Here is a 14469-nt window from a genome sequence, read left to right as displayed (position 1 = left end):
TTTATTTGTATTTACTATGAAAACGTACAATGTCACACGAGATTAACTGAAACATGGAAAAATGTAGGCATTTGCTGCATCATCACACAAACGCATTCCCATCATCAGTTGTTTTTTTTAATGGTGCCAAGAAAAGAAGAGCAACAGACAGGAGGATTTTTTTTTCCTTTCAGACCGTTTTCTGTTGAAACATAAGATACACAATAGAACCATTTGTTGTTGTTGTTTTTTTTTTAACTAAATGCAATGCACAACAGTAAATCATCAGCAATTATGTGAGACGGGGCCTCAGCCTGCCTGTGTGTTTGACTGACCTGCTCAGCAAACACTACACGTGTCCTCAGAACCACCACAGACATGTCGGCTGCGTTTTATAAATAAAGAGAACGAGGGGAAAGAAAGAAAGAAAAAAAAAAGAAAAGTAATATACAGAAATGCAATGTAGGTTCTCTTCATGTGTCTCTGTAATTGGACCCGTATAGGATGGAGCTATACCGGTCAGCAAAGCCAATTGGGGGAAAAAAAAAGTTCTGGTGTCCTGTTGCTTGGCTCATGGGTTGGCTGGAGAACATCTGGCCACCGATCAGCACATTTTTCTCAAACCGTTTGTTGTCGTTGGGATTATTCCCAGCACGAAACGCGGTTTTGTTTTGTTTTTTTTAATGCCAAAGAGATGCGGATGTGTTCCAAGGTGTTTTTCGAATGCACATAGCTGAACACTGATTGTCATCTTAAGCGTACAGTTTTGCTTGCTGGACCTTTACTTCGTGTTTTTAATGGCAGCAATGCATGAACTCCAAAATTAGAAGCCGCAACCATCAATCCTAAGTCTTCTTACCAGTCCTTGTTGGTCATCTTGATGATTTGAAGCTTGTGTTGGCAAAAAAAACAAACAAAAAAAAAAAATCAACAACTCCTATTTGTGGCGAATTTGCAAGGAATCAATCCGTCTGCAGTCTGTGTGACCCTCAGAAGGGTCAAGAATACAAACAAAAACAACATACGGATGCATTTGCCTACATACTTGGTGCAGCCACCATGTCGCATTAAAAAAAAACCCGGAAGGGAACGTGGTTTGATCTGGTGAATCATCAGAGTCTGAAACTGTACAGAACTCAGTCAGGTTGGGCCGTCTCGTGGGGTCATCAGAAACAATCAAACGCTCCGTTTGCTTCTTCTTCTTCTTCTCCTGGTGTGCAAAACTCTGGCTGAGCTGCAAGATGTCATGAGGTCCTGCCCCCGGAGCCTCTGTGACGCCCTGGAGGCCCGACAATGGTCCACGGGAAACAAGCTGTTAAAAAGCACTTGGATGTTCACAGCATTGCAGAAGGGATTTCGTGTTTTTTTTTTTCCTGTAGTGGCCAACTGCCCGGCTCAGTTGAACCAGCTTTGACCCGTTTGCCCCGCACACAGTTCCACACTGCTCCACAACCCATGAGCCAACTTTGTTCCAAATACCGATACAAACCACTGAAGCACAGAGTGGATCACAACCATTTTTACCAAACCCCTGTTAAGTCCCCCCCCCCCCACCTCCCCCTACCCCTACCCCTCCCCCCCTCCGCTCCAGTCCATCAGGAGAGGTGGGCTTTGTTTTGGTCTCCAAAGTCCATGGTTGTAGTGGTGGTTGTGAAGGGGCTTAACCCAGGACTGAACATCTCTCCCCCATGTTGTGTGTTTTTTTTTAAGAATGTGGAGTCCACTGGCTGGCTCACCTACGGGGGGGAGGGGAGGGGAGGGGGAGGGGAAGGGGAGGGCGCCGCCCGAGCACCCCTTCCCCATCTCACTCCTGGGCTATGCTCCTCAGCACGTACTTGACCGTGTAGGCGAACGCCGCAAACCCTACAATCACAAACAGATTGGCTAAAGCCCCACCGAGAAGTCCGTGGTTGCGATTGGCCTGCTGCTGGCCAGGGGCGGGGTTGGCGCCCTCCAGTGGGACGGCGCCTCCGTTGAGGGCCGGCAGGCCGTAGTGGGCGTGTTGGGGGTCGCCGTCGGGCACCACGTCGGGTAAAGGGAGAGGCTGAGTGCGGGCGTTCAACTCCTCCTGGGCCCTCTGTTTCTGCTTCATCTCCTGGCAGAGGAAACAAAACCCAGAGGACAACGCTGAGCCCGAGGAGAGGCACGTCTTCTAAAAACAGCCATAATCCACATCAGCACTCCATTTCTTGCTTTGCGACAAAACAAACATGCAGGAAGGAATAAATCCAGGTAGCAAAGTCCGACACAAGCGTCCTCTCATACTTACATCGACGACGTCGGGAAACAGCTCACAGAACACCTTGTCATTGAGGTTGAAGGCCAAGCTTTGGGCCGACAGCTGTCTTTTCTGTTAGAAAAGCAAACGCCCGTCAGACGTTTGAGCAATCACAGGCCACCGGTGTTGCGGGGCTAAAGGTTTCGCTCTGTTTGACTTGCCGTGTAGTCGGAGGTCTCGATGCTGCCGAGGGTGGGGCCTTTCTCCACCATGAAACTGAGCAGCCCTGTGAGGATCGTGGAAACGGACCAGGCGGGGTTCCACGTGTCTGGATGAAAGTCTGTGATGGACAAACATAACCTGCGGAGGAACGAACACACACATAAACATCACGCACGCAGGAAACAGAGGCAACGCAAATAATTCAGTTTAAAGCGAAAAGCCGCATTCACTCCGTACCTTGTGTTACATTTAAATCTCCCATTTGGCGTGATCATGTAGATACTTGGTGGTTTAAAAGGAAACTCTCGAGGAAATATCAGCTTTCCATGATAATATCCACCTGGGAATCGGATCAGAAACTGGTCAGAATAAAGGCAGTAAACATTAAAGAACTATTAAAGACTTTGAATCCCAGAAAAAGAATGAGAGTCCGTGTGTTTCACCTTCGTAAGGAGTTTTCTCAGGACCTCTGACCACATAGTGCCTAGAAAGAACAAAAAGTCTTTGTTAGTGACCAGGCATGACGTGACAGAGAACGATTAAGTACTAGGCTCAGCATTTCCATGATATTGTGCTTGATGTGGTCCCAAATCATCAATTTTATTGCATTTTGGTTCATTGATTTATTATTTAAATCAAGTCTTTGTCAGATGTTACTTCTTTTATATATATATAAATAGATAAATAAATCTAGTTTGGGGGCAGACGTCCATTTAATCGCTATGTATCTCAATCTTTGCTGACTCTTTTCCGTCTTCTTTTACATTATGAAGTTTTGACAGGGAAGTAAATTTAGAAAAGTCCCATTAGAACATGGTTGTAACAATCCAATTCATCAAATCACCTCAGCTGTAGCGACTATTGGCAGATATGCAAAGTTCTTTCCATGTGGCTGAAACTTCAAAATGCTAAAGAAAAGAAAAGCTGAGACTGGAGAAAAGAGTGTAATCTAAAGTATTTTCCAGCTAAAAATCCCCGTCGGAAATGATGGGGCTCATCTCGTCAACCGTCACGCAACATCTGACCAACAACACTTTCAGTATATCAACATTGAAAAGAAGCGTCAACAGCGAAGTCACCATGAAAACTTTATTAAGCACAGAGAATAAAAGCTTTGTGGTTTAGTTCAACCTGAGGTGTACAATTACTAATGTACCAATGGTTTTTCACGGTGTGGGACGGGGGCTCTCTTGTGGAACTACAAAACTCCATGGGGAGAGACGCAACATTTGAGGATCAGGATAATTGTTTCGCCCTCTTTGACATCTTAGGCTTTTATTTTATTATTCTATCGTCAAAAAAGGTGGTATAGAAGAAGACTGCTGATTGCCAGAAATCCTGGGAGACGATCGGTAAAGATTGAAGTATAGCAACCTCATTTAACTTTTCAGGTTTTTCAGGTTGCGCTACAATGTTTCCAGCTTGTGCAACGTTCACTTCTCAAGAAGAGAAATCTACGTAAAGGAAAGCCAGTGATAACCCTGTCAGTGTTCCACTGAACATGTGAGAACCCGTTTTCATCCCAATAAAACGGACTCTATTCTCATGAATTGTACACAAAGAGGTCACGGCGCTTGTTGACAGAATCTGGAGTGACGGGTCGACACTGATCATTGAACTCTTCCTGGCAAATGTTTTAGTGCCCGTGTTCCTATTTGGAGCTACAATACAACACAAGTATGGTTCATTCTTAGAACTGCTTCAGTAAACGAGGAGTCCTCCAAGTGTGGGACGGTGAGGTCACCATGATATTTAGTTATGGGCAAACTTACGACGCAGTTTGTTTTGATTGAATATGTGCAAATGAACACACCTTAGAGCATATAGAAAAGATTTATTATCAATCTATCACGTTAAATATTTTCTCAGTCTTGTCAATGACAATTTGCTCATCTTTAAGATTTCCTCATCTGTATTGAAGATTGCCCTTCAGATGTGTTCAAACAAACTTTACTGTGATGTCACCACTCCTACTGTGCAACATTAAAACCCACTTTATCTGATCTGGCTGCATGAGGGGATCTTACCATTCTAGGATGTTGGAGGGGAGAGGCTCTGCACAGATGTAAGGCACAGGGTCTTTCTTTATCCTGAGGTAATCCTGTTTAAGTCGCTGCGTGGCTGTGGTTGGAGCTCTCTTATTCCCGTTGTTGTTCATCTGTAGATTGAGAGAAAACATTAAAATCCAACCTTGTATGTTGTGATTATAATATGCAACTATTTCAGCAGCGTGTGTCTATATATATATATATATATATACACACACACTCACGCACTGATCTGATCTGTCCTTCCCCAAATCTGGATACACCAAGTAGGATTTATAGTTGAAATTGGCACATTGTTATTAGACTCTCTCGCTTAATTCAGAGGAAATCTCAACTTTCTCCAGAGAGCCACGACGTCACTTTGATGATGCTGCACAACATTTTTTTCCCACAAAGCGGATACATTTCAGACAACCCCCCCCCCCCCCCATCAACTTTTTACTCCTGCTTTCAACCTCTGATACCCACTTGATAGCAAAGCAACTTATTACAAGTGTACTTTTTGGCCTTTTTGGTATTTATGAGTACATAAAATGCAGAACTTAGCAAAAACAATCATTCAACAAGAGTTAGTGAGTGTGGGGTAGTTCAGTCCTCTTAATTTTGAATAACAATAGAGTCTCTTTGTTGCTGTCCTTTAAATAATCCATGTGTCCTCGTTTCTCGTCTTGCGGGTGAATCTCTCCATGATAACAATGTGTACCTTACAAGTGTCCCAGATACAAACTATGCCGGTTTGGGGTACAATATCCACAAATTTCATGACACGTGTTCCTTTTTAGAGCAATAGTGAGATGCATGATAGCAGCGATCAGATGATCTCAACCTCAAAGCAAGAATATGTTTGATTTGAAATTTCGGGCCCATCTTCCTGGAATTAGCACGTTCTCCCCATTTCTTAACTTTAGCTTTCTTCCCCAACCAAATTGCATGCACATTAAGAAATAAGTCCATTTTTATTTAGACGGCACATAAATAGCAAAATTACCAAGTGTTTTAAACTATCAGACTCATAAGCAGAGCGTAGATTTGCCTTGTCCTCCTGTCTTATCTTGTTTCAGTCGGCTGAATGTGTGCCGACTCGACATTAGTCAGAGGGATTACGCAAGAATAAAGCATTATAGGTCACCATCCATGCAGGAAAAATATAAGCGCTAAACATGGACAGAACTCTTGCCCTTTCGGTAGTCTTACGTTTGGAGAAAAATCCCCCAAAAGAGGAGAACGCGGCTCGGAAAGACAGGCGAACTGCGAATGCCGATTTTGTAAGCATGTTACATGAGCAATCCGGTGTCGCGTGGACAACTACGTCATGTCATTCTACATTTCTACTGACTCGCATGTTGTACGTGGGACGAACGCGCCAGATAGAAGACTTAATATAATCAGTGAATTATTTGTAACATTTCAGTGACCGAGGATAAATAGTGATGTATTTATTACACGCAGAGACGCATAGTTTAAAATCGTGGCGGGGTAAGTGGAGAGAAAAAAAGAAGAAGTCATTACATTTCCAAATAAATACAAGCAATCCAGAGCAAATTGTGCTGTTGTCATGTTCATGATGCATTTTTTTGACCGATGCAATAAATATATTTGTCAGAATGACTTTTGATGAAAGGCTCGGCTGGAAGCTGCATACAACAGCATATAAAATATTTGTATAATGTACAAAATCCGATTCCACAATTAGATAAAAATAAACTCAACTTATTAAACAACTCTCTCATTCTTCCATATCTGAGTTATGGTGTGGAAATAATACATTGATAATGATTATAAAAGTGAAACTAACGAAAAGTGAATGGACAACTCATCCTCGGATGAGATTTCAGATTATTTGGGGGGGAGAAAATAAATCCTGTACAATGTAGTTTTACATATTATTTCTAATTGATATTTTATATACATTTCAGATATCTAGTATATGCCCATAAAATACAGCAAAGCAACGTGCCAATGTTTGCAAAGCTGTTGTATAGGGAGGCGGCTTCTCTGCAGCCGGGCATCACCGTTTTAAAACGCCAGCTCGCCGAAGAGAACAGCGGTGACGGCGGCATTAAAACAATGAAAAGCCGCTCAGCAGGCTATTTAGACCTCCGTGACGCTGCCCCCTACTCCACGCAAAACTCTGTGAAAATAGTCCAAATCATTTGTGCTGCGTTAGAAACACTACTGTTTGTGCTGCGGAGCTAAAGAACTTCCCCAGGGTTTAATAAAGTGATTTTGAGGTTTTAAAGATATAACAAGTTTATTGTGAGATGATGACATTACGCAGACTCCCGGAATTGAACAAAAATAGCTTTTCAGACCTTATACTAACCTCAAGTTGCATTTTGAGAGATTTCATACATACATTCATGCATTTCATACTTGCCTGTAGAGAGGAGTTTATTATAGCCTCATATAAAAAAATAATGATAATAATATTAAAGCAAATAGTGCTCTGGTATTGGAATAATACCGGTATCGTCAGATATCCAAATTCAGATATCAGGATCAGATCGGAAGTGAAAAAAAAAATGTGGATCGGCGCATCCCTGGCAGAATCATGAACAAAAGTCATGGCAACCTATTCCTGAACGTTTTGCAGTGTCGATGTGCTTTTTGTGTCTGTGCTGGATGGGAAAGGCACCACATGGAGGAGACCAAAAGAGAGGCAGGCAGTTACTCTGGAACATTCTAGTAATAATAATCAAAAACATATTAAATGGCCACCTAGGATAGTAATCTTTGAGCCTTGCCACTAAGGCAGGCACAAAAATTAAACGGCCAACTGGGATAGTAATCTTTGCACCTTGACACTCGGACAGGAATATAGCAGTCATGACGAGGACATCGCATTGGCTGTCTATCAATCTTCCCTCTCACTTTGCTCAACTCAGGGTGGACTGGGGCTTCCAACATGGCCTGGCTGCCAATTCCAAAGGAATAGAGAAACAGACACAGTCGATTCCTAGACACTAACCAATCCAACTTTGTCCCGCGGTAGTAAACTGGAGTAGGGCTAAAGAACCCTCATAAGCACAGGGAGAACGTGCGATCTCAACACGATTTCTTTAAGCGTTCTCAGGATTTCCGTGCTTTCAGTTGCATATTTTAAAATGACGTTATCCATCAAACCCAGTGAGAGTGGAAGGAAACGGTGCAATCAGACAGCGATTTGTTGCAACTATGGGTAAAATGATTGAGATTTACTTGCATATGAAGCAGTCTGTTAACAGCAAGTCGGTTACAGCCAAATTCAGGGAAGTGTTCAGCTGACATGATGTCATGTGTTGAACAGCTGACATGGAACGACCTGCATAAACGACGTAACCCAAGAAGCACTTCCAAATAAACAAGAGGCTACTTAACGCAACTTACGTAGCCAAGGCTAATCCAGCTGATTCAAATCGAGCGAGGCTAAAGTTAAAGCTCTGTTTAACGGAAAGAATTGATCAGACAGCAGCGTGACGTCAGGCTGTTACTCAACTCAAAAACCTCACAGAGCAACTCCAAACTGTCTAAATGAAGTCGGGCGGAGCTGAGGTAGCCACCGGCTAACGTCTGCTAACAGGCCCCATCATAACTGTGTGTAGCCACTGAGCGTTAGCAGCTGCTAACACGAGTTGATGTCTTTCTAACATGTCCAAATCCTTAATACCTCTCACATTGACGAACCAGAAGGCGTGGAATAGAGACGTACCTCTCCAGAGACTCCAGTGAAAACAGGTATTCGTGGCTGGACACGAACTGAAGCCGCTGTTTGTGTTGACAAGCCCACAGCGATCAGACGGAGATACCAACGTAGCTTCAGCTATCGCCAGCTTCCGGCTTTTCTTCTTCGCTGGTGGAAACGAGGTCAAAAACCACACCGGAGAGCGCTTCACTGACACCAGTGGATCTGGGATATATATTTTTAGTCCTTCATGCTGTTTTATAAATTGTATCCGAATAGTTCATCCTATCTTATGGAAGTATATATGTGCCATCAATCTGAATTCGAATATCTTACCCTGATTTTTCTTTTTACCATTGAAATCAAATTTCAAATTTTAAAAGCTGTCGAATTTCAAGCACAGAATTGTTTTTGCTTCTGACATTTTCAACATCTAAAAAACCCCCAACTCGTGTATAAAAATTCAATGTGTCTAAAAATTCAGCCGCAAAGAAATTCAGCCATAAAAAAATTCAGCTCCATTTGCCATTTATGTCTTACTTCATGTCTACAAAGGTTTGAATGGTCTTAGGCATAAATACGTATCAGATTTACTAATGGAATATGAAACATCCAAACTCCTGAGGTCTTCAGGAGAGGTTCACAAAGTGTTCCCAGAGTCGGAAGCAAACAAGGTAAAGGAGCTTTTAGTTCCTGCGCTACCGTGGAACAAACTTCCTGAGCACCTGAGTACTGTTGACACACTCACTTCCTTTAAATCAGACCTTAAAACACAGTTATTTACTCAGGCTTTCCATTAAACAATATATTTTATCATTATTTTTATAAAACAGTCCCTTTATTACATTCTAAAATTCTGAATGAACATCAAAGATCAAGAAAAGAAGTCTACTCATCAAAGAGAGTATGTGGAAACATTTATGTGTCACTGATAGACATTTTTCTCATGTTTTGACATATTATAATGACTCTGCGACTGATACAATTGGTGTCACATCAAATGACTGACACCTTCTCCAATTTGCAAGAGTGGTGAAAAGCAATGACAAGCTTGTTAGAAAGTAGCTTCATCAAATGTCTGCAGGGTTTTGAATCATGTGAATATGGCTGCACCACCATGAATGTCTTTTTCAATGGTCTTTCTTCTGACTGAGGAGTGGCTGGAGGAACTGGAGGTTAGTGACGGTCACAGCGGCTTCCTGCAGCGGCTGAACAGCAAGCTTCTTCTCCTCAGCTTTTCGGGCTGGAGAGATGCGAGGACAGAAAACTCGTGAAAGACATCAGCACAGGAGAAGTCACCTGCAAAGGGAATACTGAGGTCAGGGACGGAGTCGTAAAGGGTACCACAGAAAGTGGGGGGATTGCACTGGGAAAGCCTCTTTAACAACACCCAGAATCCTCAGTATAGAAGAAAGAGTAGAATTCTTATGAACCCATTAAAGAGGAAAACCTTCAAAGCAAAGCTTGAGTGAAGTTCCACGAGTAAAGATAACATCCTGAGTGAGTGCCACTGGGGAAAAGTTTGAATCTGATGGGACAATCTGATGTTCTCTGTAATGACTGATACAAACAAGGAAACTGAAAGTTTTTTACTGGGGGTACTGACTGGTTTGCCACAAATAACTTATTGTAACAAATGGTGAACGTCCTGTTCTATACTCCTTTATCTTGAATCAGCGGCTTCTTTATTTTAGTACTGTCAGACAACCTAACACTAAAAAAACACCAAATTCTAGCTTAACTACTCTGACTGTGGTGCAATGTAGAATCCCTGGGTCTATTAGTAGGTGTTTCATTCCATATGAAACAAAATACAGCCTGAGGTTCTCTGCAGGTGTCTGTTAATGAGTCCAAGATTTAAAAAAAAGAGTGACAAGTCTCACCTTTCATAGTACTTTTGCTCTGGAAATACGTTCTGAAGGAAATTAGCAGAGCCTCACCCATTTTAATCTTTTTTGAAAATATTTGTGGCTCTTGTTGTAATGATTCGGCTTTAATCCAACGTGAAGCAGAAACGTGCAGTACAGATAAATTCATTATTATCTTGCAACATACTAGCCTGAATTATCTAATTAATGAGAAATACTGTGTGTTTAACTACTCTTTGTAAATACTCACTGGTGTCATTAGAGATCAAACCTTGAAAAAATCAAACTGACTCTCAGCTGTGTTACGCCAGCATATATTAAACACCTTTTCACTAAGGATACTTACAATCGCCTCGTTGATCATCATCATGAAAGTGCTCACAACCCTAAAATGGCTCCTCATAGTTTCCCTGAAAGTTTGTTCAACAGATCAAGACACCTTGAACATCAGCCCAAACCACCAGAGCAGACAGAATAAGAGTGTCCCACTAGTTTTCTACTGAGATGGCCCAGGATGCTTGACTCACTCTATTCCGAACCTCCTTGGATTTAACCCTCCTGTTGGTTGTGGCAACCCCTGTGGTAACAGAAGCAATGGCATGATGTCAGTTGCTGATTATTTCTTTAAATGGACATGTGTTGATTGCTTTTAGAGAGAGTTGGGAATTTTGCCTTTTTTCGGACACGCGGAATTTTATTTCAATGATGGCATAACAATGCTTGTGAAATAACGAAAATGTTTCACACACAGGAGACACTGAATTATTCAAGGCAGTGTTGTTGCAGGTGAGAAAATGACATGATTTAATATTGAGAAGACTAAACAGCAGTGATCTTATACCAATGTACTGGCTGTGTGTGTGTGTGTGTGTGTGTGTGTGTGTGTGTAAAACTCTGCTATACTTTTCAGATTATTGCTTTGAATAAGCCAAGTGCTACCGAGAATTATGCCAATCACGAAAAGACACACAAGATCAGTCTGTGCATTCCCCCAACATCTGGGAACATGTACGATATTTGAATGAGTTGTATAAATTGATTCTCGAGAGAAGTACTTTCCAACCTTTTTCTCCTGGAGTATCGCCAGAGTGCCTCGAGGAATGATTGTGATCTTTATTTTACAAGAACTTTTCAATGAAACCAAACACTGGTGGGCACACGGACTTCTGGCAGCCGATCTGGGCGACACTGATACAAAGCTTTTTGTTTGCACTCCGATGTTGGGAGAATGTTTCACAGCAGAGTATGAGACAGGGAACAGTAATGAGGGCAACAAGCAGGAAGCAGGGTTAGTTCATCAAGAGTTTCTCAGTTTTATTGTATGCATTTTGTTTTTTTTTGTTTTTTCCCCTTAGTGCTTCTAAAGACAAGGAAGAGAGTATTCCAAAAATATCTAAACGTCAGTAAACAGAAGAATTCGTCGGAGTACTCCAGAACTGCGTTACGGTTCTGCTTGACAGGTCGTTCTGTTTGTTTTGGGAAAAATAATAAAAAGACACGTAAAACAAGTCAGACAGTCAAAATCTGCGATTGAATGTTGAGAGGCAGGAAGTTGGCATTGAGTTAAATACACGAGTGTACTATTTACAGCATGTTTGCTTTGAACAGCACCTTTCACCACTCTTTTAAGTCAACACACACAATGGACACAACATTTAATACTTCCCAGGGGGGGACAGCCCCTTCAACAGTTTGGTCACAGTAGCTTCACATCACCTCCTAGATTGGTTCTACTCAAAGTACAATGATCAATTGCAGAATCTCGCCTGCCATATCAAAATCTCTAGAGTAAGTTACATCTCTGTAACCTCTTGTGGACGTGTGAGTACACTAACAGTGTTTCTACCACTCTGTCACTTCAGAAAGGATGGTAAGACGATGCTGTATCTATTCGGAATAGTTTCAGTAAAAACAAACAAAACAAAAAAGTTATACAACAGTGTCAGACACTTTCCCTTTACAAAAAAAAAAAAGAAAAAAAAAAGTCTTTGGCAGATAAAACCACAACGAGAAAAACAATCATTGAAAATATTGTGGACAGAAATGGCGACATCACCACAGATTTGGTCTGCGGATGGAATAATGGCACAGAGGTGCAAAAAGGAAGAAAGTCCAGACACCAGCGGGGGTCATGGTGGCTCATGCTAATTCCACAGGACTGCACTGCACAACGTGATCAAACGATAGCAACACATTTCATCATGCTCAGAATGCAAAGTTGAACCGCCTGGAAATTAAGTACCTTCAGTTTTGACCAGCGAGGGAAGCCAGATATAGGAGTCTGTTTAACACATAAGTGTTATAAGCAGAAATGTGCTCTATAATCGACCCATAAATGTTGCAACAGGGATGAGTATGTACAGGAAACTGGAGGTTTGTCTGTAGATTCATGACTCAGCTGAGGTGAGACCCAATGGACTCCAACCATTTCTCAATCCATGTACTATAGCTAGATTTCTCAATGATCAGCTTGTGAAATCCACAAAAAAGTGGTATGCTTGTATGTCAGTATTTGTCCTGCTAGCAATCTAAGGCCATTCCAAATTAAAAAAAAAAATAAAATAAAACAAAAGCTGTATGTCTCCTATGAACGCGATTACGATAAACCACTGAAAGACTTCTGATCTAAATTCCAAGTAATGCTTTCAGATTAAAATGACAATCATTACCAAACATGCAGATATAAAAAACTGCATCATTAAATGCATTGCACTGGTCCTCTGGGGAGATAAACATAAATATAAAGACAAAAAAGTAGACGACATATTGGCAACAACTTGACTAGACGAGGACAATGCAAAAACTAACTGAAAATAAGCTAAATGATAATACTGTAAATGGGAAAAGTGCAGTTTCATTTTTTTTCCTTTACACAATGTATCGTAGTATTTAACTCTGTCTCTCAGTAATCTTGGACACATGCACTCATTTCCTTTCCAGGTCATTCACTCATTCATCTTGTCACAAAGTATCTTACAAATCGAGCTCTTCTGGGCCAATTCACCCACAAGCCCTTCAGTATTTTAGTCACAGTTTTACATTACATTTCCCTTCCTCGCCTCTTTCTATACACAGTTAACTACGCTGCCCAACCCCACTGTAGCTTGGTTTACTCTTACAATTTTTAGCAATGGATCAAATACCATTAGTTGTCTTTTTTTTTCACCTCATGCCACAGTACACAGTTTCTAAACTTCTAAATATGTATATTTACATCTCTGATCGAGACGAGATGACTAAGTTGGACGTCACACAGATGATCTTGGATAGATATAAAGTGTGGAGGGTTAATGCAGCGAGATTTTTCAGAGGTAAGAGCTGTTAGGCGGCAATAAGCCCACATACTCGTCGAGGAGCTTACACCACATTGTGATAAGTTAAGAGCATAACCCAGTTAGTAAAACACCAAAAAAAAAAAAAAAAAGCAGATGTCAGGTTACTGTGTGTGTGTGTTGTGTAGCTAGCGGTAGCATGGGTGGTGCCAAGTCATGGCAAGCAGAAACAAAGTGGTGATTGCAGGAAAGTGGAGGTGGTGAATGTATAGTCAGTAGAGTTAGACAGGTCCATCAGGGGTCCCCCTACTGCCCGATGCAGGCCACAGCCGATCTCTCTCCCCAGACAGCCGGCGCGCAGGAAAGTTGCCGATAAGCCTAGATCTGCAGACGTGACGCACTGGAGATCAGTGTCTAGGGGCAACTTCGGTGCGGTTACAACATGCTTTCAGTCAGAAGGAATACATATATAAATAGAGCTGGGCTACGCTCCCTGGTGCAGAAGTGACTACTAGCACTCCTCTATGTTGAGGCAGATGAATTCCTGGATGCACTTCCTATACTGCTGCTCAGTGGGGCTGCTGCTGGGGTATTGACCTGGTTGACCCAGTGGAGCCTCTGCTTCTCGCATCTCCTCATTCATCCGCGCGAGACGCAACCTGGAAGACAGGCAAGAGGAGAGGGAGAGCCAGAGGTTTGATGAGACGCAAGGAAGAAAAGAACGACGTCAGGTGAGAGATAAAGGGACAGACAATGACAGGTAAAGAGTTCAGGTTGGTGAAGAGGAGGAGGAGGAATGTAAATCTAATACGGAACCCAATGGAAGATGAGCCATGGAGAAACGAAGATGATGACAAGAAAAACAGACTAAAAGCAAAAACTAAAAATATTTAAAAAGCTAATTAAACCTTTCTATTCTAATTTCGTTTGTTCAGCTGTGTGTGTGTGTGAGAGAGAGAGAGAGAGAGAGAGAGAGAGAGAGAGAGAGAGAGAGAGAGACAGAGACAGAGACAGAGAGAGAGAGAGAGAGAGAGAGAGAGAGAGAAAGAGAGAGAGAGAGCGAGAGAGCAACGCTTGAATTTTTTGAGGAACTCTTCCCATGATAAAAAGTTGATATTTACATTTTATATATTATTTGTGGAACATGTATTTTTCCTTTATAACAGGAATTAACCAGGCTATAGTTTACACTTTTTGTCTA

General features: G+C 41.9%; 2 protein-coding genes across 2 annotated transcripts in view; both read right to left on the bottom strand.

The window, feature by feature from the left end:
* Positions 1 to 8277, bottom strand: ube2j2 (ubiquitin-conjugating enzyme E2, J2). Its single transcript, XM_080495632.1, has 7 exons — positions 8156 to 8277; positions 4447 to 4577; positions 2863 to 2903; positions 2657 to 2759; positions 2419 to 2557; positions 2249 to 2329; positions 1 to 2074 (listed from the first exon to the last, which is right to left on the bottom strand). Exons 2-7 carry the CDS (start codon positions 4575 to 4577, stop codon positions 1784 to 1786), a joined length of 786 nt encoding a protein of 261 aa, XP_080351758.1. The 5' UTR covers positions 8156 to 8277; the 3' UTR covers positions 1 to 1783.
* A 768-nt stretch (positions 8278 to 9045) lies between these two features.
* Positions 9046 to 14469, bottom strand: part of LOC308129060 (arf-GAP with coiled-coil, ANK repeat and PH domain-containing protein 3-like) — a 54199-nt gene continuing 48775 nt past the window's right edge. The window contains exons 24-26 of the mRNA XM_080494820.1: positions 13866 to 13927; positions 10524 to 10573; positions 9046 to 9427 (exon numbers count right to left, since the gene is read on the bottom strand). Of these exons, the coding sequence (XP_080350946.1) occupies positions 9359 to 9427; positions 10524 to 10573; positions 13866 to 13927 (181 nt within the window). The 3' untranslated portion in view covers positions 9046 to 9358. The remainder of the gene's footprint in view (positions 9428 to 10523; positions 10574 to 13865; positions 13928 to 14469) is intronic.

This window comes from Blennius ocellaris (genome assembly GCF_963422515.1).
Source record: "Blennius ocellaris genome assembly, chromosome: 4".
Taxonomy (NCBI): domain Eukaryota; kingdom Metazoa; phylum Chordata; class Actinopteri; order Blenniiformes; family Blenniidae; genus Blennius; species Blennius ocellaris.
This window is presented reverse-complemented; position numbering and strand designations above follow the sequence as displayed.

Excerpts from the sequence above, each read along its gene's own strand:
- ube2j2 (XM_080495632.1), bottom strand. The coding sequence starts at position 4,577 with ATGAACAACAACGGGAATAAGAGAGCTCCAACCACAGCCACGCAGCGA. Across the intron at positions 2,904-4,446 it reads CCCTCCAACATCCTAGAATG|GCACTATGTGGTCAGAGGTC; the intron begins GTAAGATCCCCT and ends TGTTCTTTCTAG. Across the intron at positions 2,330-2,418 it reads TCGAGACCTCCGACTACACG|AAAAGACAGCTGTCGGCCCA; the intron begins GCAAGTCAAACA and ends CTTTTCTAACAG.